The 25,651-nt window shown below is 42.3% G+C and overlaps 1 protein-coding gene across 1 annotated transcript in view; it reads right to left on the reverse strand.

The window, feature by feature from the left end:
* Positions 1-25,651, reverse strand: part of LOC128708744 (uncharacterized) — a 47,240-nt gene that overhangs the window by 12,024 nt on the left and 9,565 nt on the right. Inside the window, exon 2 of the mRNA XM_053803725.1 lies at positions 3,151-3,203. Coding sequence (XP_053659700.1) covers positions 3,151-3,203 — 53 coding nt within the window. The remainder of the gene's footprint in view (positions 1-3,150; positions 3,204-25,651) is intronic.

The following is a 25,651-nucleotide window of genomic DNA, read 5'->3' on the forward strand; positions in this document are numbered from 1 at the left end:
ATGATTTAAGCGAGGTACTTTGTTAAATTTAAAAGCCTTGGCTCGTTATATGATTATGTTGTTGTTATTTTTAATAAAACCTACTAAAGTTCAAAATTAAAGCCTTCCTTAAATGCGAGTGGTTGGAGGCTTCGAATCTTATGAAAAGCACACCTTACCTGTTGCATACTTTCCCACATCCTTCCTCATTCACACAACCGCCTGAATGGCCACGAAATGGTTGATGGAAAGCTACATACAATCCACCTAATGAAAGCCTAATCGCACAAATTGGATCGATTGCCGCTAGCCGATAAGAACACACCCGACAGGGAAAGGTTTTGCGAAAGGCATCCTTCTATTTTCCTTCTATTTTCGTCCACTCCTTTCGCACTGCCTTTTCCCGTTCTCGAAATCAAAACGCTTCGTTGTAATCATTGATTACGGCACTTTTGTAACGTTTTCCAATTTTGCGGACGTTCGCCCCCATTCGCTGCAGCGCCGAGAACGGAACCCGAATAGTCCTTCTGCTGCTTTGTGGGGAAACCTTTTGTGAAAGTTGCTTTCTTCGTCTAAATTCAATCAACTGGTCGGTCGGTTGGATGGTTGATCGCTTACGGTAAGATCAAAAATCTTTATCGGTTTCCGTTACGCTTGGTTTGGTCGGTCAGGTTGCTTAAGCGAAGGCAAAGAGGGCAATGGGGCTGAGCTGCGGAGGCTGTGCTGCATTTTATGCGTTTGTCACAAAAAAAACCTTTTACACATGTTTGAAGGGGATATGTTCAGTAAGCATTTTTATGCGTCTAGCAGATAGACTTTTAGTATAAAGTAGAAAGTTTACTCTGTTTTAAGAAGAATATTTTGTTGAGTTCATTTAACAATTTATCGCTGGTAAAAATTATTTAACAAACAAGGCTTTGCTCATAATTTTGTGTTATTAATTAAGTAAAGTGCCTAATTAAGTGGAGTTGTTCAATGATCGTTTAGCTTAGCATGCAAAGGTCCGAAGGTCGTAGATTAAATCTCATCTAGACTGATTCTCCGTAATAAGCGCTAACCGACAGTATAGTAAAACTTTATTTGCAGGCATGACCTACAAGGTCGTTACGAAAAAAGATGATCCGTATTAAAAAAAACCGTAAATCACATAATTGGATTCAATTAATAAACCGCTTATCAAGCCAATTAGGCTATTTAACAACTGGAGGAATTGGGAACCGTTGGTGGAGTACGTTTGTTGATAAAGAATGCGAATAAAGGTAATACAAGAGAATGTAAATTGTTTAAATGCTAAAACAGATAAATAATCTTCAACATCAACATCAACAAGCCATGGCAACAAAAACATGGCAATTTTATAATGAATACCTTGTCTTTATTATTATTATAATGTGTATGGCAACATTTCGATAAAGCATAACAATTGTTGAGGTATCCAAAGTAATATGGGGACTGGTAAGGTCACTGTGGGACATTACTTTAAAATCCACCGCTGATCAGATTTTCACCATGCATCAGGTTTTGGGGAAGATGGTGGAGTTTTAGTTAATAGCTTCATTTTTCCCATCTCTTCATTGTCTTCAAAGCCGCATTCAAAAACATAACCAGGATGAAACTATCCAACGCAATCAGCTCTCTTGGAGTCCCGACCATACTTACCAGACTGGTACGAATGACAATGACCAACGTCCCATGGCAGGTGATGGTGGATGAAAAAAACCACCATCTTCTATAAGTCAATCCAAATCCTGGCATACGCTGATAATATAGATATCATTCCATCATCGGCACAACAACTATTAAGAGGTCTAACCTGTTATTTCTTGCTTTCTTTAACGGTATGCGTTATGTCAGTCAGTTCTGCATGCGGAGGATTGGTTCGTATAGGACTTTCGATCGTTCCCGTCGTGTGAAGACCGTCCCCGCCTGCAATACACCACCGGCCTCCGAAACAGACATCATTTAGACAAATTACGGCTCTCCTACGTAGCATAAGCTTCAAAAGAATTTAGCTAGCGGCAAAAAATCTCGGATTGGAGATTAACGAGGCAATTGCCAAATTGATGTGGGCACCATCAGTGGCCCCACTAAAAAATCATTCTTTGCACAGAGTTGACGTATATATGAGTGAGCGCATCTTAAAAGTTGAAAGTCCAGCATTTAATCTTTTTTCACTTTTAAATTTCACCTGTCAACCGGTAATTCTACAGCTTGATGGAAATTGTCTACTTGAAATAACTGTCACGGCCAACTAAGCTGTAATTATATAAAACCCGGAAGTATCTTTGACCCCGTATGTGTGGAAAAACAATGCAGAAGCCGCTACAATGACTAGATCTACGAGCTGTACAATGAACTTACTATCGTAAACAGTGAACTCGACTTTCTAGACTCCGGTGGGATCACGTCATGTCATTAGAATGACACCGGACGACCCAAAGAGTCTCTTCTGCACATTAGAAAGACCACGAAGCGTTTGTGGCGCCCTATAAACCAGTAAAAAATCTGCAAAGCAGTAGTTTATTACACTCAAACTCCTCGCAAATCTTTCCATAACCAGCATCCTTACCTAAACCACGTTAGCTGCAAAAAAGCCATGAATGAACGCATGAATTTTCGATGATGCTAGCAGAACATAAACCGTGAACTGAAGCTTCAGTGCCTGGTAGTCATTGCCTGGTAGTCAGTACGGAAAATCATTGCCATTTTCTTTCAGCTTATCTGTACTGCCACCACCTAAAAAAAGCCAACTCTCCTCGCAAGAGCAAAAGTGAACCTTTAGATCGAACGGCCGCAAACGAAGGAAGGTTTTTATTGAGCCGTCTACTCCCCCAAAACGGGGCAGGTTACCTCCTAATAATGATGTACCTTTCCACGCAAGCCACGAACACACCACGGACCGGCAAACGGCGCCATGATGTAATCCGATTTGCTACCCACACACGGCGACGAAGGACGTTGCACCAGCGAAGAACGGTCCCGATGGTTTTCATCCTCAATGTCGGGCTGCATTCCCACAAAAAAAAAACCGTTTCCCATCTTCAAAAGCGGGAATATTTTCCCGGCCGGGCCGAATTCTTGGAAAACCGTTCTGTTGGGGCTTGTTTTTTTTCGCTTGACTTGACTATTTTTCTGTCTCATAAAATCCTACCAAACGGATAAAAGACTTACCTTGGAATTGGGTTTAGCTTCCGTTGTGGTTGCTATGGAGGGCATGGAACCGTCTGTATAACGCCGTCCGCGACAATCAGCAGCAGCAACCAAGCCGGAACCGTACCGAAAAAGTGAAGAAAAGAGAAGAGAAAATAACGATCAGATTTGGGCGGCGTGGGGCCAAACAAAAAAAAAAAAACACACACCGGTTCGGTTAGCGAAAAGAAGAACCCATAAGCATGTTTGTACGCATCCGGTTGCGGTGCATCCCGCATGTGTAGGTTAATAGATAATCGATCGGTGAAAATCGGTCCATCGCAATAACGAACTTGTGGCACCCGGTGTGAAACATCGGGTGATGATTGATGTATGATTGCCAATCGTGCCGCAGGTAGATAGAGCAGTAACACCGTACGGTGCTGGAAATGTAGGTCAATCGGTGGCATTTCGATTTTCGCAATCAACGCAACCGGTACCGCTTCACCAAAAATAATTATTAGATAGACAGAAATACCCTTGCCCGTCTGTTCTTATGGGTTTCGGGCGCGGGGGCACACTGGCACTGGGCGCTGGATCGTGGGCAGTCGTCCCTGAGCCGATGATGAGTTTTTCAATTTTCCTTCCCAACCTGCCGAAGGGATGTGTTGCGTGGTCCTACAGATGGCCAAGGTTTTGACCCGAATCGGCATCCCTCTCACAGGGACACCGGGCAAACGACAAGCAGATAGCGTTGATAGAACAAGCATGGTTGCTGTTAATTAAGAAACTAATTTTAAATTTTCTTGTACCCGTTTGTACGCCCCCCCCCCTGTGTTTGTGTGTGTGTGTGTGCGTGTTTTTCTCATTTCCGGAACAATCGCGTACCCGGAAGGGTTGAAATTGGATAGGGAATAACGCAAGGGAAAAAACATCCAATCCACATTCGACCCTCGAACACAAGAATATGTCGGCCAGTCCAGTGGGTGAAGGTACACTGGCGATGCCATGCCTGATACAGTGTAGCACACCAAACTAAACCAGTAACACAAAACCCCCTTCAATGTTTACCGCAAATGTTGACTTGCCCGAACGGTGCGCAGCTTTGACAGGGATAAATTTCACGACTAATGGCCGCAACAGACACGTTCTCGGTTGGTGGAAAATGGATCGGAAAATGCAACCGACCCGGTGCAACGTTTTCGTGCGATAATTTTACGGTTTACAATTTCATTTTTATTTGCAATCATCTTCTGATTATGGGGCAGTTGTCTACCCCACGCTGGAAATAGAATCCGCTTCAAAAGAAAGCATGGATGTGAGTGTGTGAGAGAGCAAGAAAGAGAGAGGTGAAGCAATTTTCCCTCAAAGAGGGCTCTTCCCGCTTTACGAGATGTCGCTTCTTCCAGCAGCCGAAGATCAGTTTCTCACGTTTTTCTGCGTTTGGATGGCGTAAAAGGTAGCATGGATTTTACATGCCGTCTTCTGCATTGCTCCATTACATGGCTCCCGTACGGATATCTATTTTCTTGCTGTTTTTTTTCTTCTCTGCAGCATAAAGGTTCATTCAAACAACAACAGCAAAACCCCGTTTCAATGCACGTTCCAGCGTTACGATGGCGATGGATCGTGGTAACAATTTCAAATCACGTTCCACCGTCTTGATATGGAGCCACTTTTCTTGCCCGTGCCAAAGACAACGTGAAAAGCAGCAGCAGCAGTGTCCTGCTTCAGCAATTTTTCTGTACTGAATTGAGCGTCAGGGTTCCAGCTTTCAGTTTTTTTTTCTTTCTTTGGAGCAGATTCACTGTCCGTGCAACGAAACGTGCGCTTTGCTTGATTTTTCCATTTTCCCCTTTCAAGAAAATGGTGGCAACATGATGGACCGGGGAGTTTTTTTTTCGGTTTTGTTCTCTTTTCCCGACACTATCGCACTCGTAAAAACTCCCACCTGCATGTTGCATTCACGCAGGTTGATCATATTTTTGCATACCGGTTTTGAGAGGGATGCGGCCCTGTGCCAGGGACCTGCTGGCGGTGTGGTGAGCGCGCGTGCCAAGATGATGAATAGTTCCGGGTTCAAAATTATGTGCCAACGGTGCAAGGGCGAAAGGTGAAAACTTTACCGTACAAAATTGGTTGACTTAAGCCCGGGTTTTTGTAAGACGGTACCGGACAACCGGCTTTTTGGCCCGGGCCGTGTTGGAGATGACGCGCTGCTTCATACATCACAGATACCGCGTGGTGTTTCTGCTTCAACGAGCGTGCCTTGAAGATGCTGGACGATGCCATTGCGCCCGTGAACGATGAGATGACGCTTTTGATTTAATGGTGCAGATGCTCGACCGGGAGGCTAACCGGGTGGTACATGGGGTGGTGGCGCAGGATCGATATCCCTCTTTTTCGCCCTCCCACGGTTGGACGTCATTTTAAGACTAAGAGCCATCAGTCAACGTTGACTTGCCGGCTGCTTCATGGGCAAAGGGTTTTCGCCGGCGCGATGATGCAACTTTTCAATGGATTAACTTTTGCGATAGCGTTAGCTTCCACGTCGCACGACTCCTGATTCGTGCCAGGCCGAAGCCAGCCAGCAGAACAAAATATGAGCTGGAAGTTTGATCATTCGGTGGCCTGGCTGTTGCTGGACCTGATGGGTGACTACACTGAAGAATGCGATAAAATGTAGCAAAGTAACTTTACCATGCTGCCAATGGCTGGTAATCTTTCGTTTCGTAATCTCGAAGTTATTCATAATGGTGCATTCTTTGTGTCATTACTGTCAGTGGTGTATTAAATTCGGGCGAGAGCATTTGCGGAACACATTTGACGTCACATACATAGTTTGCTTTGCTTAATGATGGTTATAGGAAGGGTGATTTGTCGTCGACTAATTATTCTTTACTATGTCATGTAATGCACCGTGAACCTGAAGTTCGAATAGACTTTGAAACTACAATAGAGGCAACCAGACAATATTTTTGTTTCTGCCTCCGTGATTTTAGAATTACAGTCGAGAACTGGTTCAAAGTAACCGAGTATGCCTGGAATAAGGCAGTTTGGTAGAAGGAAATGCCTACCAATGAATTAAATGTTTGTAAACCCCAGTCGAGACCTCGGTCGACAATACGGCACAGACTGTAATACTTGAAATAAAATAAAAATAAAAATAAAAATAAAACTGGTCCAAAGCCATATCATTGTATTCGTTGAGAATTAACAGCATACAGAACCTACCAAAAATTCAATTTAAACCAGATCCGGAGAGCTGGGAGTTCACAAAGTTCAGTCCAAGAAGTCGCTTAAATCGATCAGAAACCAGGTTTGTACCATGCTGTCCCATTTTGGAGTCTTGGTCAAGCTATACATCATGTGGCTGCTGCAGCACGAACAGTTTCTCGTCCGAATGGATTCTTGATCCTCGTGCCAAACGAGGTAAATCTTTGGCCGATTCAACCTATAGTCAACACCTTACATGTATTTGAACTTATTGATCACGGTATTTGGAGTAGAATTCACAGACAATCTACTTCTGGTCCAAATTCACATTACGATAGCTTATGATAGTAGTTGCAGGGCTTAGTAATTCTATGAAAAAATATTCTCGTTTCCCAAAATTGTCGAAATAAGCTTGTAAGGACTTGAGAAAATAAGTATCTACAATGCTTTGTAATGTTTATCGGGCCGTATGCGTCGGCAGTCTCTAATAATAATTTAAAGATGTTTTGATATTCTGCATAGGCTGGAAGTTTTTATGTAGCCCTACATATACTGTGTTAAGTATGCTTCGCACCCTAACATTACTATACTCACTTGTTCAAGAGATAATCAAAAGTGCTGAGAACTGAGAATGAGATCTGCTCAAATTCCATAGGTCATTTAATACCGCAATAAGTTCTACAATAGCAAGCAGCTCAACAGAAGTTCTATTCGTTCCTACAATGTTACACTAAAGGATAAATAATTTCCTGGATATGGGACACCTCAATATTGCGTAATTTATTGGCCAACGTTGACGTTTCAAAATAAGATGTAAACGAGAAGTCGCACAGGTGTTTCTTGCTATTCGATGTAGTTGCTTATCATACGGCTAGCAGCACTGAACCACTATCACTTGAACATGTTCTTACGTTCGTCTGACGTCAGAGGTGGTTCTGGGAAAAGCCATATCCCCAACAAAGGCTACCTTACAATCGATGTAGATACAAACCATTCGCAATTGCAGATATCTGTTGAATATATCTCTCAACGTGTTTGCATCTTTTACCTTCCAATTTGCTGCCCCTTGAATTTGACTATCTTGCAGCGGTAAAACATTTCTAAGAATTTAAAGTGTTTACAATTTTTACTGGCCGCTTTTTAAGATTTACGATAGGAAGTCTCTTTGTTTTGCTCAGAAATTGTTTTAAAACAATTAAAATTGCTGGCAAAAAATGGCAATTGCTTTCATACACGTTTAAGGACACTTGGAAGAATGGCTTGAGAAAAGTGATTTGTACAAATAAGTAAATTATACTGTTTACCGTATGCCTTGATGGTATCCCAAGTATCTTCAGTATTTCGTTACCTACATTAAACAAGTTGTAACTATGAGACTACAGTCAGTATAAATTACTTGTTTAGGTGAAAGTTGCAGAAAGTCCATTGAGCTTCAGTATTTTAGGATGATGTAATCCACCATGAGTGTTGAATGGCGAACGTTGCCGAATCGTGAAAGAATTCACCTGCCCGAGTGACGTTTATTGCTGCAAAAAATGACTCACGCCAAACACGCTGGACTGAGCAATGGCGACCTTTCGCTAATGAGGCAAAAGTAACTTTTAATGAGATCAAGATAGCGCATCCAGCACTGTATGGATGATTGATTTTGCCTCCGGTTTATCGCTGCCCACCAGCAAACTGCGCTCCTGTTGCTTGAAGGTGATCCATTAAAGCACGGCAAGCACAATTGTCCATTATCAGCGCAGTAAAAGACAAGCGCCAGAGTGGGTGTTTTACGCGAGGTGAGCATTTTCGGGCACAATTGCAGCAATAAATCGCGATTTTATGTTGTTATTTAACTTTGTCCAAACTTTCGCACTCGCTGCTTGATTGCGCCAGTTCCGAACATTGTTTTATCTGTTCCGTTTGGAAAACACTGCTCGAAACGAGGAAAGCTGATCGGGTATGCCCGAGGCCATGTTGGAAAGTGGCAAAAGTTCCTGATTTGACAACCATTTCTACATAACTGTCTACGACCCCAAGGCGAGAAGATGATGATATCGATAACTTAGGTGGGACGGTTGATGCGAGCCAAACAGGGCAGGCAAACCCACCGGTAAGGTTACGTTTCGGCTGATATAATTTACCTCTTTCATGCGCAAACTTTGCGGCAGATGGAATGGCCAAAGTTTTGCTGCCCGTTAATTGAGTTTTGGGCCCCACGTCCCGGTCCGGCAGCCAGGGCGACAGGGACAAAATATAGCTTGTCTTTTAACTCAAGATTTGCAGAGTACGATCTGCCCGGTGTGAGATTAGCGATGGTTACCAGCAGGACGGCGTACTCCAACTCTAATAGCTACTCCTCTTAGCGAGCTCTTTTACTGATGGATTTATGTAGCAATCTCAATTTGAAGCTAATGAAGCGCATCGCTTTGGGGCGATGGATAAAGTACGGTTTGCGAAAGGAGGTCCGAATTGAAAATTTGTTTGCTGAATGGGATAAAACCGGCTCAGCAAGGATCGATGAAGAACACGGTGGGATAAGGTTTTGGGGGAGATGCTAATTATATGTAAGTGTACTAACATCAAAGCCAAATTGTGCGTTGTGATAAATAAGTAGGACTGGCACTGCTATATTTTTGTACATCTGTACACCGAGCATTGCGAAGTAACTTGTTGAAAGTTTCCTAATTTGAACGCTTAGTTAAGATGTCTAGACCGATACGCAAAGTCAACCTCTTGTATTGTATAATTCAACAAAATTACAGCAATTGATGCTAATGCTGGCTCGCAAAACATTGTCTGTGGTCACATTAATTGTTATGCAAAATTATTATAATTACCAGAAACTGTGTCATGGCGTGGTACAGCCACAAGCTATGCAATCTTTATTTTTAGCAAACCTATTTTTTATAGATTCCTTAGTGTTACGATTCCGTGTTGACCTTTTATGCCCGAGTTTAATTAAGGTTACACGCCCATTGCATAACCCCAAAGGGGTGAAAAGTTTGTTTGGAAACTTTTGCGGTCAGCTCTGTTGAGTTTGATTACAATTATAAAATTTTTAAGCGCATGAAAAAATTGTTAGATAATGAGGAAAAATGTAGAAAAAAGTGCATTTGAGCAGGTTTTATTCAAATATTCCTTTCTATTGCGTAATCTGTGTGTAGACAGGTAATGGGTCCGATCATACGGTAAGTTAGAAAGCTTCAGCTTTTAGCTTGTATCAGTCAAATAATACAGGTACCGAGTTGTATCATTATGTACATATTCGTATAGGACATAGCATTTTGACATAAAGAATGACACAAGGGATCTTTTTGTGGAATTACAATTTGAGAAAAATCGACTAAACAGAAGAACTAAAGAAATATTATTTTTAATTCAATTCATTTGAAAGAATGTAAAATTCTTATTAGTAAAATAATCCTTTTTCGGTTATGTATCCTTCTTTCTGATCAATTGAAAGACACTAGATTGCTCGTTTAAACTTACTAATTGCCTACTAGTTTATATATTGGATAAGATTTTTGCTTTATTTTATTGCCCTGGGTTTTATTTAATAGAAGTATGGTTAAATGCTATATTGCGGTACTTTATAATTCGTGAAAGATAATAAAAATCACGTTGATTAAAGCACGAGGATAGAACAATTAGATGTAACAACTTAATTAATTTGGACAGCAAAGATTTAGCCAGAAGTCCTTCCGGCTGACCCTCCGTGCACGGAATGAAATTTTGGATGTTTTCGACTCAACTCTAGCACATATTTTTGTACTTCATTCTTCTTTGAGAAGAACGCTGTAAAATCAAATAATATCACAATTCATTCCAAGGCACGAGTGAAAACAATACGAGTGAGAACACTAACCGGAATGGTACAACGGATCCTAGACCGGTGTCCCCAGCGCATGACGAGGGACTGTAAAATTAATTTAAAGACCGTAGGCGTTACACGAAAATAGAACCGTGCTGATACGCCACCGCAGCACTGCTGCAATCTCGCAACCCACAAATTCCCATTCACCGTGAACAGTGTGCCATGTTTCATAATTGATTCTTATCCCTCCAATTGTTTCAAGTCTTTATCAACAAATTCTTGCTGAGAAATGTTGTGCAAGCACGCGGCCAGTTGCGTCGTTACGATCCACGCAACGTCTTCAGCCGCTCCCTCCCAACTCCCGGGCTACCCATTTGTTAGCCGCGCACCCGGGGTAAATAATGAAGCAATATTTTGACAGCTGCAAGGACCTCCTGTGCGTCTTACGGGGTTGGCCTGCTGGTTTTGGTGCGGCCAGCTGTGGCGGTACGAAACTTTTCACCCGTCCCATAGAAACAGAACCCAGGTACCTGGTGATGGTTTAGTATAATTAATTTTAATAGCTGCGCCAACGGTTTCGCCTTCGCGGTGGCGACCTCCGTGCGGTCGGCGACCGACCAGCCAGACCACAGGGACCGTGTCCGGTTGGTGGACACGGTTGACTAATAGCTGGCGCAGGCAAACGTTGAAAACTAGCAGAATGGCCTGGCTTGGCGTGCGGTAATTGAATAAAATTCTAATGAGCGTTTTAATTTACTTTAATTAGCGGTAAAATTGCCACCCCTGGTTGGCCTGGATCGGATCCTTTGGTTTGAGCCAGGACGAGGTGAGGATACGGTTGGCCAGCAGGTGCAAAAACGTAGCTGCCAGCCTATGTGATAATATGCGCGAGCGAATTCGTTTCGCTCTGGCAGTTGGTATATTGCCTTTAATGATGTAAATGAGTTACGGTTTGCTTATTTTCAGCAGCCTATTTCTAACCGAAGCGATGGGCAGATGGGCGTAGGACCCGACCGGAGCTTTCATGATGCTATGCGGTGTGCATACCCTGCAGGCGGATTGGCTGTGCACGAGCGACGGTCCGGATGGTGGGTAACCTGATTGAACGGTAACATGATTTCGTAGTGTTACAATGTCGAAGGACTCATTTCCAAACCAACCAGGAGTTTTAGCTGCTCTACTACATATTCCTATTGATTCTTGACTGCTCGGTGTCGATCATCGATACAGGTCGAAGGGATGATTCTGCAAACGAGGACGTATACGGTGAACCCTGCGGCAGTCGTATCAGGTTGCTGCTAATAGAACGGAACCGGAGCTCACCGGATAATTGGAATTATAATTATAAACCATTTCTTGGAAGCGTGCTTGGTGAGTGTTTGGTTGCTTCCAGAGTCGTTCATTTTCCACTGCAGCACGATGGTTTGGAAGTGTTCCAAGAAGTAGGACAATAATTTAAATTATTTAATTCGTTGCTTGTCGCAACTTGTAATTGTAATTAACGTTTATAAATAATTTCACCCCGCCAGATTAAATCGGTAGCAGTAAGAGAGCAAAACTGTATCGTCCGCAAAAAAACGTTTTGACTGTAAAGTAAAGTCAACGATTCATGTATAACAAAAGTATAAAAACGTCAAGAAGCAATGCATTGTCGGGCTAAGATTTAACATGAAAAATAAACCTTTATTCATCATTTCCTTACGTTACGCGCGCTGAAACAAGTGTAAGGAAAAATCTTCAAAACCCCCACATGATCGTCCCGACCAGTGAAAGAAGCAAGCAAATAAAAAAAATCCCCTCGGAAAGATTAATGATACAAGAATGGAGTGAAAATTGCATGGCAATATACGTATTTCACCCGCACTCGTTTCTCAAGTGGTGAGAATTCTTTTTGACTAAACAAAACGAAGCAATGGTGCAGCTACAAAGCCATCGAATGTTTTCTGGGCGTCGTTTTTTTTTGCTAGTTCCAGTACTATTTCCCTTTTGTAAAGTAGTTGAACATTTCTCCCTTCTGCATTGTATGAAGGGTGATGTGAGGACCAAAGGAAAAGAAGTGCCCCACGTTCCGGTTCCTCTTGGATCGGAACAGCAGTCGGGTAGCGTGGGAGAATGTTGAAAAAGAAATTAACAGAATGTGTAGTGAATAGTTTATGAAGCGGTTCAACTGTTCCAACCGACCACCTACACGTTCGGCATTGAAAGCCAGTATTCGTTCAATATGTGGAAGAGTTTTTTCTTCCTCCCCTTTTTGGCTTTCGTTTGCCCAACCAGCAAAAATAAATTAAAACAAGCATAACCGGAACGCTCGAAGCGGTTGGAGCTTTTTTATTCGCTCGCTTCTGTTTAATGTTTAGTTAAAAGAATTGCAAAAGAACAGAACTTCGTTCACACATACATCGCTAGCACATATTGAATCGACATACGGGGAACGAAAATAAAAGGGAACCATGCAACATAAAGCCATAGATTGCAAAGCGAGCGACATATATCGATCCATTTATTTTTGCATGAACACTGTGGGTAGACCACTTCAGACGAGTTTTATCGTCGTTCGGTACAGTTGGTGCTGGTGTGTGGCAAAGAGCTTTATATCTGCTTAAGAATCCGTGCCCACCGGAATCAGAGCGCTTCGTACGTAACGGTACCTTTTCATCAAATCATATTTTTCATCTTTCATTCACCGGTTCACGCCGGTTGCACTTACGTACGGCGAATAGTGCGAAACCCACCGACCGGATTCAATGTTTGTATGCATGTTTGCGGTTGTGTTTAGATCGTTCCGTAGGTAGCAAGCTATTTATTTCCCTTTCTTGCATATAGATGCAAACACACACACATACACATCCATGTATAAATAACTTTATCACATGCTGTAGATGTCAGGACAACAGATTTGCGAAACATTTGACTGGAGTGGTTGTTTCGAGTGTAATATATTTTTTTTCTGCATTATTCATACAGCGCGTTAGCTGTTGATCTTCCGACCTGGGTACGGTTTGGCATGACATCGGGTGTATATGTTTCGTCGCGAAACATGTATCACGCACGCGTCTCCATGCCAACACACCAAAAATCATTTATGCAATCCAACGCAACAGTATCCCGGTCATGGCACCAGCATCAGCGATTGTACCAGCGCCTGCCGGTTATGCAATATCGTGTCACACTCGTTTGATGCATGTGTAGCTCCGAGCGAAACGGGCTTTGCTGGTCAAAGGTGATCCTTCTGCATGGCGAACGTGATCAAGCGTGATTTGTTTGATGTTTATTAAAAGACACGAGCTGCGATGGTTTTTGGGTGACGAGAACAGTATAATGAAGCCGTTGAAGTATCGCAAAGACGTTCTGTCTTTTACAAAGGCATAAAAGGCATGGACAGCTGGGCGGTAAGATATGGGAGGAGTTGCCTCCCTCGAGCTAGGGTTTTAGTGAATTTTATTCATGCACATAATGATTTTCACACTATATTTTGGGGTAGCTGATAGCTAATCCCAGTTTGCCTTCCCAAAATTCCCCGGCCAGACGACATCTTAGAGGAAGCAACAGACAGAGTTGGTTTGAGGCAGTATCATTCGAGTTACATCTGTCGTAGCGAATGTCGCAAGGATGGTTGCGTCCAAGCGTACGGAGGCTTTGCTTGATTTCGTTCCAGCAGCTAGTTGTTTGACTTTGAGCCCGGCATGGTAGGTTCGCCCGCAGCACAACACTATCCAGAGCGCTCAATGGTGCGCTGTGTAACGACAACCGAAAATGTTGCTTTGTTCTTTTGTGTTTTTTGTGCATGCACTTCGAAGATAAGTGTATCCCGACTGCCTTCGTCACGTATGGTAGAGGACATTTTCTGGTACTGGACGCCTTTGTTGGGCTCCCTTTTGTCGGCGTATGGAACGGTGCCAATGTACACGGATCATATTCGGTATGGAACTCCGAACACGAACTGTCACGTCAAACACACGAATGTTGGTGATGAAATGTACTACGCAGTGGGAGTGCAGAGTGCTTTACCACACCTCAACCACTTTCAAACGTGTTGAGTGTCAAAGGTTCAATATTTGAGCGAGTTTCGGTTGAGCCGGTTTTGAACGATGGTTGTATCCGTATTTACCCTATTTCGGCAATGTAAATTCAACACTTTCACCACAAAAGCATCCATCGGGTGGCGGGACCATTGCAGAACGATCCTCTCCAAAATTGAGAAGAACCCGCTCATTTTGAATACTGCTGGTAGGGCACACGCTATGCAAGCTCTTTTCAAGGACACTAACAACTCGAAAGTGGAGTTTTACAGTTTTTTCAGCTCCATTAAAATCAATTCCGGTCGGTTCGGTGACGATCGGATTGTAGCACAGATTGAAGCGCCCACGTGCGTAAAATCAGGTTGTTACAATGCCGTAAAACAAGTACGTAACATTGCACTCGTGTGAGTCACAGAGCTTCCCTGTTCCCGTTCTGCCCTACACACACACACACACACACACACACACACACACACACTGTTGCGTACGTCCGATAGGGAGAAGAGAAAAAAAACGGGTCCCCAACAGCTTAAGGAGTAATATAAAAATAATCGTAAAATGTTACAACTTTCTCTCCCATTATGCAATCAATTTTACAGCATCTCACACTCCCACTGCAACACCCTGCTCGGTCGGCTCAGTGACTTTTTCCGCGTCAAGTGCTGCATAAAGCAGCCATTGTACCGAGGCCGGAGCCTTACGACCGGAACAATCATACCACATTACAGATCGGGCAGAACATGACACAGTACGAAGGCGGGAGTTGGTTTATTTCGTTTTTACTCGCATATCCCGTCCACTCCCCCCCCCAAACCACCCTCCCACCTACGCCCCTTTATCTTACGCCCGTTTGTGTCATCGCCATAATTTTGGGGCATTACGTCTCGGGGGGCCGGCGTTTCGGATGTCGTTCGCTCGGAGTGTTATGAGTAATTTCATTAACTCCCATTTATCCGCCCACTCGCTACGCAACTTCATGTGGGCCTCTTGTTGGGGGGCTGACCAACCCCGAAATGGTGGTTATAGTTCACGAAGTATCACTCACCACGGCCTTACCGTGTACTGTTTTGCGTGGATGATTCAGTTTTTTTGCAAGGATTTTTGAAGGCTTCTGCAATATGAGGCGAACATCCCAAAAACCCACGAGCACACACCGCTGGCAAGAACGGTAAATCATCGTAATCATTTCATTCGCCCTTTTGAGGATGGCTATTAAATGGTACTTCAGGCTGCTTGTTTTTTTATACTGCCTTTCCCCTCCATTACTTCCGCTTCCCAAAGACCTTCCTCTTTTGATGATCGGCGTCATCGCGGCTTTCGTCCATTTCGGAAGATTTGGCCGAAGAATATTTTGTTACCGAGGTGTATATTGGTTGCGCATACACCTTAGCACAACTTCATTAACTGTGGCCGTAAAATGTGTGCACCTCATTGTTTCGCAGTAAAACAAAAACACATTCGGCTTCGAGTAAGTTTATTAAAACTCGCCACATAATGCAGTTCACGATACGAGGCAAGCTTTTCTTATGTGCGGGTAAATTTGAACAGCAGGTCGGTAAGCGGTAAACTGGTGCCGGGAGACAGATAAAAACAAACGACTAAAAGAAAAAAAAAAAGAAATACCGTCGGGCAACCCTATCGAGGGTACACCTTAAGGAAAGTTTTTTTTCCAAAAGCTTAAAGGTGTAAGAAAATGGCACTTTTCCTATCTTCACACCGTTCCACAGATTACGATTCTGTTTCGTTTTTCTCTTTGCATCCACTGGGTTCAGGGGTCGATCTAAAAAAAAAAAAACACCCGTCAGCCTTCATCGGTGCCACTGGCATCATTCGCCGTTGCAGTATAGCGCCACTTTATTGCGCCCAACAGCGCTTTCCATGTGTATGGTCGGACAAAAGCGGTCGTCAAAGTTGACAAAGATGTGCCCTTCTGGAAAGTGGTCATAAATTATCCCACCATCATATTCGCTGCCGTTTGCCGTGGCAAATGAATTTATATTAAATTTGTTTTCTTTCGCCCACCATTCCCTCGGGTGAAGTATTTTGTGGCACTGTTTCTTTTTTGTCGTCACTTCCGTCACACGTTTTATGTGTCGTTTCTGTTTTTTTTTTGCCTTTTCCCCTGTTGAAGTTAGCCTACGATAGATGCCGACGGATCGGACGCGTAATGAAAGTTGTTCGTAAGGGAACGAAATTTGCATAAAGAAAAGTCATCCGAAATGGCTGCTGGCCCTTGCGGAAGGGCTTGTAGCTGACCTTATGGTGCCGGATGGTGTGAGGACGTTGTCGAAACGGTCCGAAGCCGTTCATGTCTACACGTCCCACGCATCAACACTTTCGAGTTACGCCTTCGGGGCGCCAACTTTACACGATGGATGCGCAATGTTTTGACGGGAGATTTTTTATCTCGCTCTTTCTCCCCTTTCTCTCTCTCTCTCTCTCTCTCTCTCTCTCTCTTTCTTTTTCTATCTCTCACTGAATTCGTGTTAAGACAAACAGGGAAACAAATCCTTATTTCACGGTGCATAGCCAACCCTTAAGGCTTTTGTTAACAAGGGTAAAACAACGATCCATGGTGAATATGGACAGGGATGAACGTAAAGTTTGCTTTTGCTTTTAACTAATCTTACAGCTCGATATGATGAAGGTATGACGAAGGTCAGCATGAGGTTGGGACTATTGTTCATGGTGAATGTCGAGCTTCTTCAACACCCGGCACCAGATAAAAATTTGTTTTGCGTGCCTAAAGTTATTGTAATTAACATAATTTAAACAAGAAACTTCGTAACAAAACGTTAATTTTTATTCAATTAAGCATTAAGCATTAAGCATTATTTTCTCTACAGCGACAAAATTGTCATGGAGGCGCCTGGTGCTTCATTTTTAAAAACCACCAGGCGTCTCCATTGCATGCTGAATATGTTCATCTTTAATCGTCATCCGCAAAGCATCTAATTTCATGCTACAATGGTGGCCGTGCATGCGTATATGATAAATCTTGTAGCATCTGATATTGGTGAAACCAACGGGACGAAGAACCATAAAGCTAGGCAAGAAATGAATGACTCATTTAGTAATATTTCTGCACAATGTTGTCCTCAACTGCTGACAGCTCGTACCGCGGCAACGATGATACATGTCTTAACCACAAAACAAAGCAGCCAAAGGATTAGCCGCTCCGGTCAACCTTTGCGTTTGCGACATCTAATGAATCATACGTGACTACCATGGCAAATTAATGAAATCTTAAAGGGCCTATCAGCAACCGTACTGACTCGCTGGAAGACGGATTCACAGTTGTCGGAATGAATTTAGTCGCCGTTGAGCCGAGATGGGCACGTTCGTGGCACTCCGCACTGTCATCGCTGAAGTGTTAAGGATGGGTTCCAGAACGACTGCTACCGGGCCGGGCCAGGTTTGTGCTGCCGCATATAACAGCATGGTAAGGCGACGGAATGATTTAGGGCTGGCCCTCGCTCGCTCGGTACGTGCCGGTGGTGCGCTTTTTGTATGCTCTCCAGAAAGCATACGGGGAAGAGCACAGCACAAGCAAGCAACCACCAATACCATGGCCGGGATCGTGCCGCCGAACAAACACAAAGGATAATAATTAAAAGATAATCCAATTTAAGTTCTTTTTAAATTTAATTAACTGCCCATCCGAGACCACCGCATCCGGTAAGATACCTTGGGCCGGTACGCGTTTCCCTCTGTTTGGAGCGGTCCACGTGGATGGGTGGATCAAATTGGATGGGGGATAAGAGACAAAAACTCACCATCGAAATGAAGTCATTTTGTCCACTGGGACAAACATATCGTTCAACTCACATTAAATACTTGGAGGGAACCAAAGCCGCGTGGAGCAGATACACGGTACACGGGACGCCAAACCTGAACTCACAAGAGCAACACAATGAGATGCTTAATGATACAGTGACTGTGTAGTAACTATCGATCGAAATCAATGAGTGATTTTCCTGCGTGCTGCTTTTTTCTTCAACCTGGAATTAACTAAGTTTCGTAGCGGCTTTTATCTGTGACAGTTATAATTATCACCGTAATTAATGAAAAACTAAAAAGAGTCAGTAAATACAAAACAATATTTCACGTAAAATTTTTATACTTAATTTTAGTCAAAATTATTATTATTAAAATTATTTAAGTAATGTAAAATCGAATGTTAAATACATTTTACTATTAAATTAAAGCAAACAACACTTTTTTAGCATTATTAAGCATATTGTATTCATACGTAATTTTGATTAAATTCAATGAGACTATATGGAAGATTTGAGTATAACATTTAACTAATTAATATTATCATTATATATTATATATTTAATTTTTATAATTTACAAGTATAAATTATTATGTTGATTCAGTTATAATTTATAGTAAAAGTACAATCAAATAACCTTGTGTTTAATATCACAAGGTTACACAAAGTAAGAAAACAGATCAAGAACGCTACGAAGACGCTTCGAGCTCCTGAAAACCTTCCGAATGAAGTGAACAAATCGTACGATATGCTTCTAAAATGATCATTTAACCTACATCAAGTTAGAACGAGTCCACATCATTTAAACTTTCCCGACGATAAACATTTCTGAATTTGAGCTTACTGTATCAAATTTCCATTGTGCCCTGATATCACAAAAACCCTACCACAATGGCAAACAATACGCTCTAGTTAACGTGCGTAATATCTTCACAACACGGTCGTAACGAGCGTGTGAATTGCGCCCGTTGTAGTGCCAAATTTGTTTGTTTGCGTGGCTGCCACCGGTGGTAGTGGGTGGTGTGAGTTTTGTTTTGTCTGACGCTCGTGTTATTGTTAGTTAGGCTGCTGGTTCAAGGTGGCTGCGGCATCTAATCGCAGCAGATGTTTGCTCGGCGAAACCGATACCGTCGTGATACAATCAGTTTGGGGGTTTGGTGCTTTTTTTTTTGGTCTCTCCCCCAACATCGTTAACTGGGCCGCGTGACGAACGGATGTCGTTACCATGGCACCTCTAAGCGTTTGATGCGTATCTTGGCAGTACGGTACATATGATTAATGGGGTGAGCCTTGATTCACCTTCTGGCCATGGTCGGAACGGTTATGTTTGTGCAAAAACCGGTTGCTCATGCTACCCTTGCAGATATGAGACGTACAAACAAATGTCGGCTTTTTCGGGTCGATCCTTCGCAGATTAAGGGGCGAAGTACACAACGAGATGAAATATGGCAATAACACCGAAGAGTAGAAGACTGCTTTGCCTGACGACTCTATCGGGAGGATAAAAAGTTTTGTGGTTGTATCACACAAACGAAAAAACGGAAAACCACCATGAAAATTCCTCTCTACGGCATGTTGGATGTGCTATGTTGGGCAGGAAAATTAAAGCGATGGGAAATTACTTTCCACTCCCGCTTGCGGACACCGTGCACACCGCAGATCGGTGGAGAATTCATAAAAAATGTATCAAAGCGTCTGTTACTACAGCTCGGACACCAAAGCCCGTCCGTCCGTTCGCTATCGCTATCGAAAACAACCGCTGGCATTGACAGCTCCATTCCGTGCTACGATCGTGCTACGATGCTGCGCTCGTTGACATTTCGGTAACATCAAAGCGTCTGAGATTGTCCAGATCCAGACGACAGTGCTCGAACGGAAGTGGCACCGTATTTTGGAAGCAAATCGACAGATTGCGTGACCAAGGACTCCATTTCTTTACGTGCTCGCTTTCAGTCCGCCCATTCCGTCCGGCTCGTAAATGTCACTCAAGTTTTCTATGCAAATGCCCGGGCTAGCAGCGCCAGCGGGAATGGACTGAATGCAAGGCTTTCGTTCGTCGGAAGGAGTTTTTTTTTGCTCCACCCAACTCCTGCCCCGAACCGATCGATTGAAGGTTGGATGATTTTGTTTGTGAAACAGAGTCACGTGACTATGGGAAGCTACGAGTTGCGGAAATTAAGCTAGCAGCTTTTGATTCCCAAACGACTTCCACCCGAACCACGGTACCGGGTTGCCCAGTGACGATAAGTAGCGAAAGGGATAGCCAGGTTACGATCGAGGATAGGAAGTTTTGGAGAGGGTGAAAATACCTTTCCGGAATCGGTATTTTTTTGGTTTGACATCTCAAATGACGGATTTAATAAGGGAGAAGCATTTTTTTTTCGCCCAGAAAAGAATGCCCCAAACGAGCTAGGTAGGAAGAATTGTTCATATTCAAGGTTTTTTTCCTCGTTGCTTTCCGTCTCGTTAAGTATCTTTTCACCAAGAACAACAAGAGAAGCGCAAGAAATGACAGAGCAGAGAGAATGTTAATATTCGTACATAGAGTAACTTAAATGAAAAGGTAGAAAAAACTGCAACCCACCGTTTTAAAGTAGTATGGTGTCTTCTAGATGCGAAAGAATTTGAATTCTAGCATCGCACATTGCTTATGACGCAACTGAAGCAAACACAAACGGTGAACGAATGCGAAGCAGTGTAGACCGGTGGCAACAAAGCGCTCCTCCGGATGGATCATGCTTCGGGATTTGTTATCTGGTTTTGGAACGATTCTACCGTTAATTGAAGACAGCTTACACAAGATTGATGAATGTGTAGAGTGACAGGGGAGATGCTTGAAAAGAATTCCCCGAAAGCTATATTTAGTCGATTCATTTTGACGGTTAAGCGTCAAATAATATTAAATTCACAGAATCGTGCCTGGTTCTAGGAAGCCACACTCTGCGATATATTTGTGTAGAAAAACAGTGTTCTGTTTGAGTGAAGTCCGTGTTGCGTGAGCGAAAAGTGAAGAGGGTTAGTGTAGGGATATATTTAAACAACGAATCGAGCGGTATTTGACAAGAGTTCTATACTTATATCGCCCATATTACTCATTCCTCAGAGAATGAAGTAATACATGGTAATACAAGGAAAGAGGAATAAAGAAAAAATAAAGCAATAGTTCATCTGATTTTTTGCAGTTCTAGAGGTTTTCCTTTCCATACTACCCTTGGGTAGTAATTACAAGTTGGTACTCACTGAAATATCCACTTCAATGCCACTCACCAGTTTGTCGGGCAACAGCTCAAAAGCAACCTCTGAATACGAAGTTGTCACAATTGGCTATAATTTGGTCATTGCGCAAACGAAAACGCAGCCACCGAGAAACGCTAAAGCTCCCACAGTGGTGAAAAATGCAACAGCGGAATCAGCCTGTGAAACAGGTGTAAAAAGTAGACAGCGGTGATTAGGTCGAATTTGTAGCTTCATGCTTCGCGACAAGAGTTACCCTTGAAAGATAGCATGTAAAATACAAACCATAAACTGGGAAAGATAGTTGGAATCTAGACGATAACCTGCAAAGTCTTAAAGAGTGGCTATCCTTAGGAAGAAACTGGCCCAATGAAATGAAATTAAAGGACATCTGCTAACATAGCTAAGTAACTTGACAAACTTTTCCAAAGTAAAACTCATTTTTTAAAAGATTTATGGAAAGTTTGCTGAATTTTGGAATGAAAAGCTAAGCTTAGTTTATACATAATCAGTACTTTCATATGTTATAAAAAAAAATCATCAGTTGGAAAATATACGATACAATAAAATCTCTTAAATAGCGCTTTCACATTTACAATCACTAAGACCACTACTAAGGATGACGAGTAGAGCTAACATTTGAGATTATTTCGATTTGGAAAATCAATGCAGGAGCTCATATATGTTGAACTCACTACAGTGGATTAGATTCGACAAACTCCGGTAGGTTGATCATGTCATGAGAATGACGCTGGACGAATGCTCGATGCATTGCTCGCGCAGGTCGTCTACTTGGAATGTGGAGGCGTGCTAGGCTTAAAGTGAGATGGAGCAATGGAATTGAATCGTTGGTGGAATTCGCCCTCAGAATGAAGAGATTAATAATTCATTTTAAAAAATGATACATTTCAACGAGACAAAGAACTAATATGAGCGGTCATAAATGAAGAATGAGGTGTTTATCCGATTTCAATTCAATCTTTATACACATGGTTTGAAGCGCTTTTACCCATTTAAAAATTCATTTTACCATATGTACATCTTGCTACAGGTAATAAGCTTCAATGAATAATGAATCATTTCGGCACACGATTTATAGCAAATGGTGTTTTTCTCGGAAGGGTGTGCAAATCTTGCTGTCGGCATTTGTTAGCTCTGTGAATACAATGTTAACAACAATATGTTCATATTTGGAAGAAATTAATCTACTTCGAAACAACGTTTGTTCATCATACTTCCCCGAATGTAGCACTTATATTTCATTTCCAAGGTAAGCGTGCTCTCCACTGGCCGTAGTATTTAATCAGCGCAGTTGTTTATTTAATTAACCCACCATACGCTGGAATATGATGCATGTGTTTGCAAAAGTTAACGAAGCCAACTACAAGAACCTACATACAGCAAGGTGAAAGGTGATTCATTTTCTTCTGGGAAACGATCAACAAAAGCAGAACGATTTACTTCTCAAAAATCGGATTGGTACGTACGGGTAAAGCTGCTCGCATGTACAATGCATAAATAGAAGTAGGGTTGATAACTTTCAACAAAGTTTACCAAAGTTATTGAAGTAAGTAAAAATGACATACATAAATTTGCAGATAATACCACTTATAAGTAGGTATCGAATGGAACTTTTCTCGCCCAATTTGGATGAATTGTTTAGCCGAACCATTGATAAAATCACACAACTGTACCGGTGATTAGAAAATTTACTTAAAAGTACTTTGCAACTTTTGTGTGCCAATGTGCAGGTGTCTCCGTCGAGCAGAAGCTTCCAGCTTTTAGCTGCTTATATGTGGCAATAACGTAGAGCGTAGTCAGAACACAGAAAAACAGTCAGGGAAAAGCAAGCAACCTTTTTCTGGGCCCGACTTTTCCAACTAATGAATGACCGTTTCCCGAGGGGAAATGAAGAGCACAAAACTTTTTGCCCATACATTGGCAAATGGCAACAAAAACATACGCACACACACACACGCCCAGCCACAGCGACGAATCCCGCATGCAACGTCATCACGAAATCTTATCACGTTTTCTGTTTTGCTTTGGCCGACCTTGTTTGTGTTATAACGTCTCGTTTAGTTTGTGGGACACAGACGAGGAAAATAGGCACCAGGTGGGGAAGGATGGAAGGAGAAAAAATAATTAATCTTTAGCAAATGTCGACAAGTTTCTAGTGCGGCTTAAGTGCTCGCTCTTGTTGCTTTCAGCTGAAGGAATTGAGCTACGAGCAGCCGGATGTAAGATGCTCTCTACTTCTCACGCTGCCAGCCGGAAAGGTCCCCGGAGAAGAAAAGAGACGGGAACCCAAAATAGCACATCAAAGACAGCAGCCGTACAACTTCTTCCATTCTTCGAATGGAACAGTTGTGGGACGGAAAATTGATGCCCACGAAAATCTGGAACAATTTTGGTTCGCGTACCATGTTCTGCAAATGTTTGTTCGATTGTTTTTATTGATTGGCCAAGAACCACACCAAGGACTTACATTGTTTTCTTTTTCTTTTTGTTCATTTTGTTTGTGTTTTTTTTTTTGGTGAGTGTGGAAAATTCGCCAAACTTATTCACCAATCGGTCTGTTCCCCACTTTTCACATTCACTTTTTGAAAATATATGGCGGCAGTGGTCGCCCAGCAAGCTTTCAAAGTCGGGCAAATCCAACAGAATCCTATTAGAGGATTATGCATTGCAATTATGTTTTGTTTGCTTTCGTTTGTACACGATTCGTTCATTTCGGTAGTGCTGGGGCCGATTACGACGGTTTGCCGTTCGATTGTCGCCCCCATCGGCCATTACGACACGAAACCGAATTTTTGTGTGGCGTGTCGGTAATCCGTTTGTCAGACCGATTGTTGCTGTCTGCTTTCATGGCGATTTCCGGCGACGAAAACTTGCCATTAACTGTATGCCGGGTCGTATGGTAGAGAAAATCTGCTTAGGATTAGCATGGATTAGCACAAAAAACCGAAAGTATATGCAACTGAACAAGGAAACGTGAAGTAAAATAATATTCACGAAATGGGATGGCAGCTTCGGATTGTTATTTTGTAAAGTCGCATACATATTTCATTTTTCGAGATGTAATAGTTATTAAAACATAAGCTCTTGTCCAAGTTGTGAATCTTAAGAACTATCGTTATTACTTCATATGCCAAATCGAACATTTCTAGTGGCAGCTTGCATAGCTTTTATGACCATGACCTAGTAGATTGTTATGCATACTTTGTAAAAAGTTATCAAACCCTACTTCTATTTATTCGTTGCACAATCGAGCAGCTTTACCTCAACGTACCAAACAGATTTTTGAGAAGTAAATCGCATCAACCGTTCTGCTTTTGTTGATCGTTTCCCAGAAGAAAATGAATCACCTTTCACCTTGCTGTATGTAGGTTCTTGCAGTTGGCTTCGTTAACTTTTGCAAACACATGCATTATATTCCAGCGTATGGTGGGTTAATTAAATAAACAACTGCGCTGATTAAATACTACGGCCAGTGGTGAGGACGCTTACCTTGGAAATGAAATATAAGTGCTACATTCGGGGAAGTATGATGAACAAACGTTGTTTCGAAGTAGATTAATTTCTTCCAAATATGAACATATTGTTGTTAACATTGTATTCACAGAGCTAACAAATGCCGACAGCAAGATTTGCACACCCTTCCGAGAAAAACACCATTTGCTATAAATCGTGTGCCGAAATGATTCATTATTCATTGAAGCTTATTACCTGTAGCAAGATGTACATATGGTAAAATGAATTTTTAAATGGGTAAAAGCGCTTCAAAACATGTGTATAAAGATTGAATTGAAATCGGATAAACACCTCATTCTTCATTTATGACCGCTCATTTTAGTTCTTTGTCTCGTTGAAATGTATCATTTTTTAAAATGAATTATTAATCTCTTCATTCTGAAGACGAATTCCACCAACGATTCAATTCCATTGCTCCATCTCAATTTAAGCCTAGCACGCCTCCTAGTATTAAAAGTAGACGACCTGCGCGAGCAATGCATCGGGCATTCGTCGAGTGTCATTCTCATGACATGACCAACCCACCGGAGCTGGACGAATCTAATCCACTGTAGTGAGTTCATCATACAGACCACGGAGTTCGTCATTATAGCGGTTGCTCCATTTTCCTTGCACAAATACCGGGCCAAAAATCTTCCTCTCGACCTCTCGAGGCTTTCGTCAATTTGGGACAAAGTCCATGTCTCGTATCTATGTCAAAGCTCTATTTTCTTAGGTCAAGAAACAATGGATGCAAATGTGTTTTCCAAATTCATCGTCGGATAAACAGTTTTCAAAAATCAAACATATCTTGTACTGTTAGATTTTTTAAATTTAATAATCAGAACTCTTTTTAATCGCTACAAGCATTCATTTCGTGTACAGCGTTGCGGATGTCGTATTTTCAACTAGTGTTCAACTCAGTGTGTTATTTGCCGCTAACATTTACCAAAAGCGCAAACGGTTGAAGGAAAATCACAA

This window comes from Anopheles marshallii, chromosome 2, assembly GCF_943734725.1.
Source record: "Anopheles marshallii chromosome 2, idAnoMarsDA_429_01, whole genome shotgun sequence".
NCBI lineage: Eukaryota > Metazoa > Arthropoda > Insecta > Diptera > Culicidae > Anopheles > Anopheles marshallii.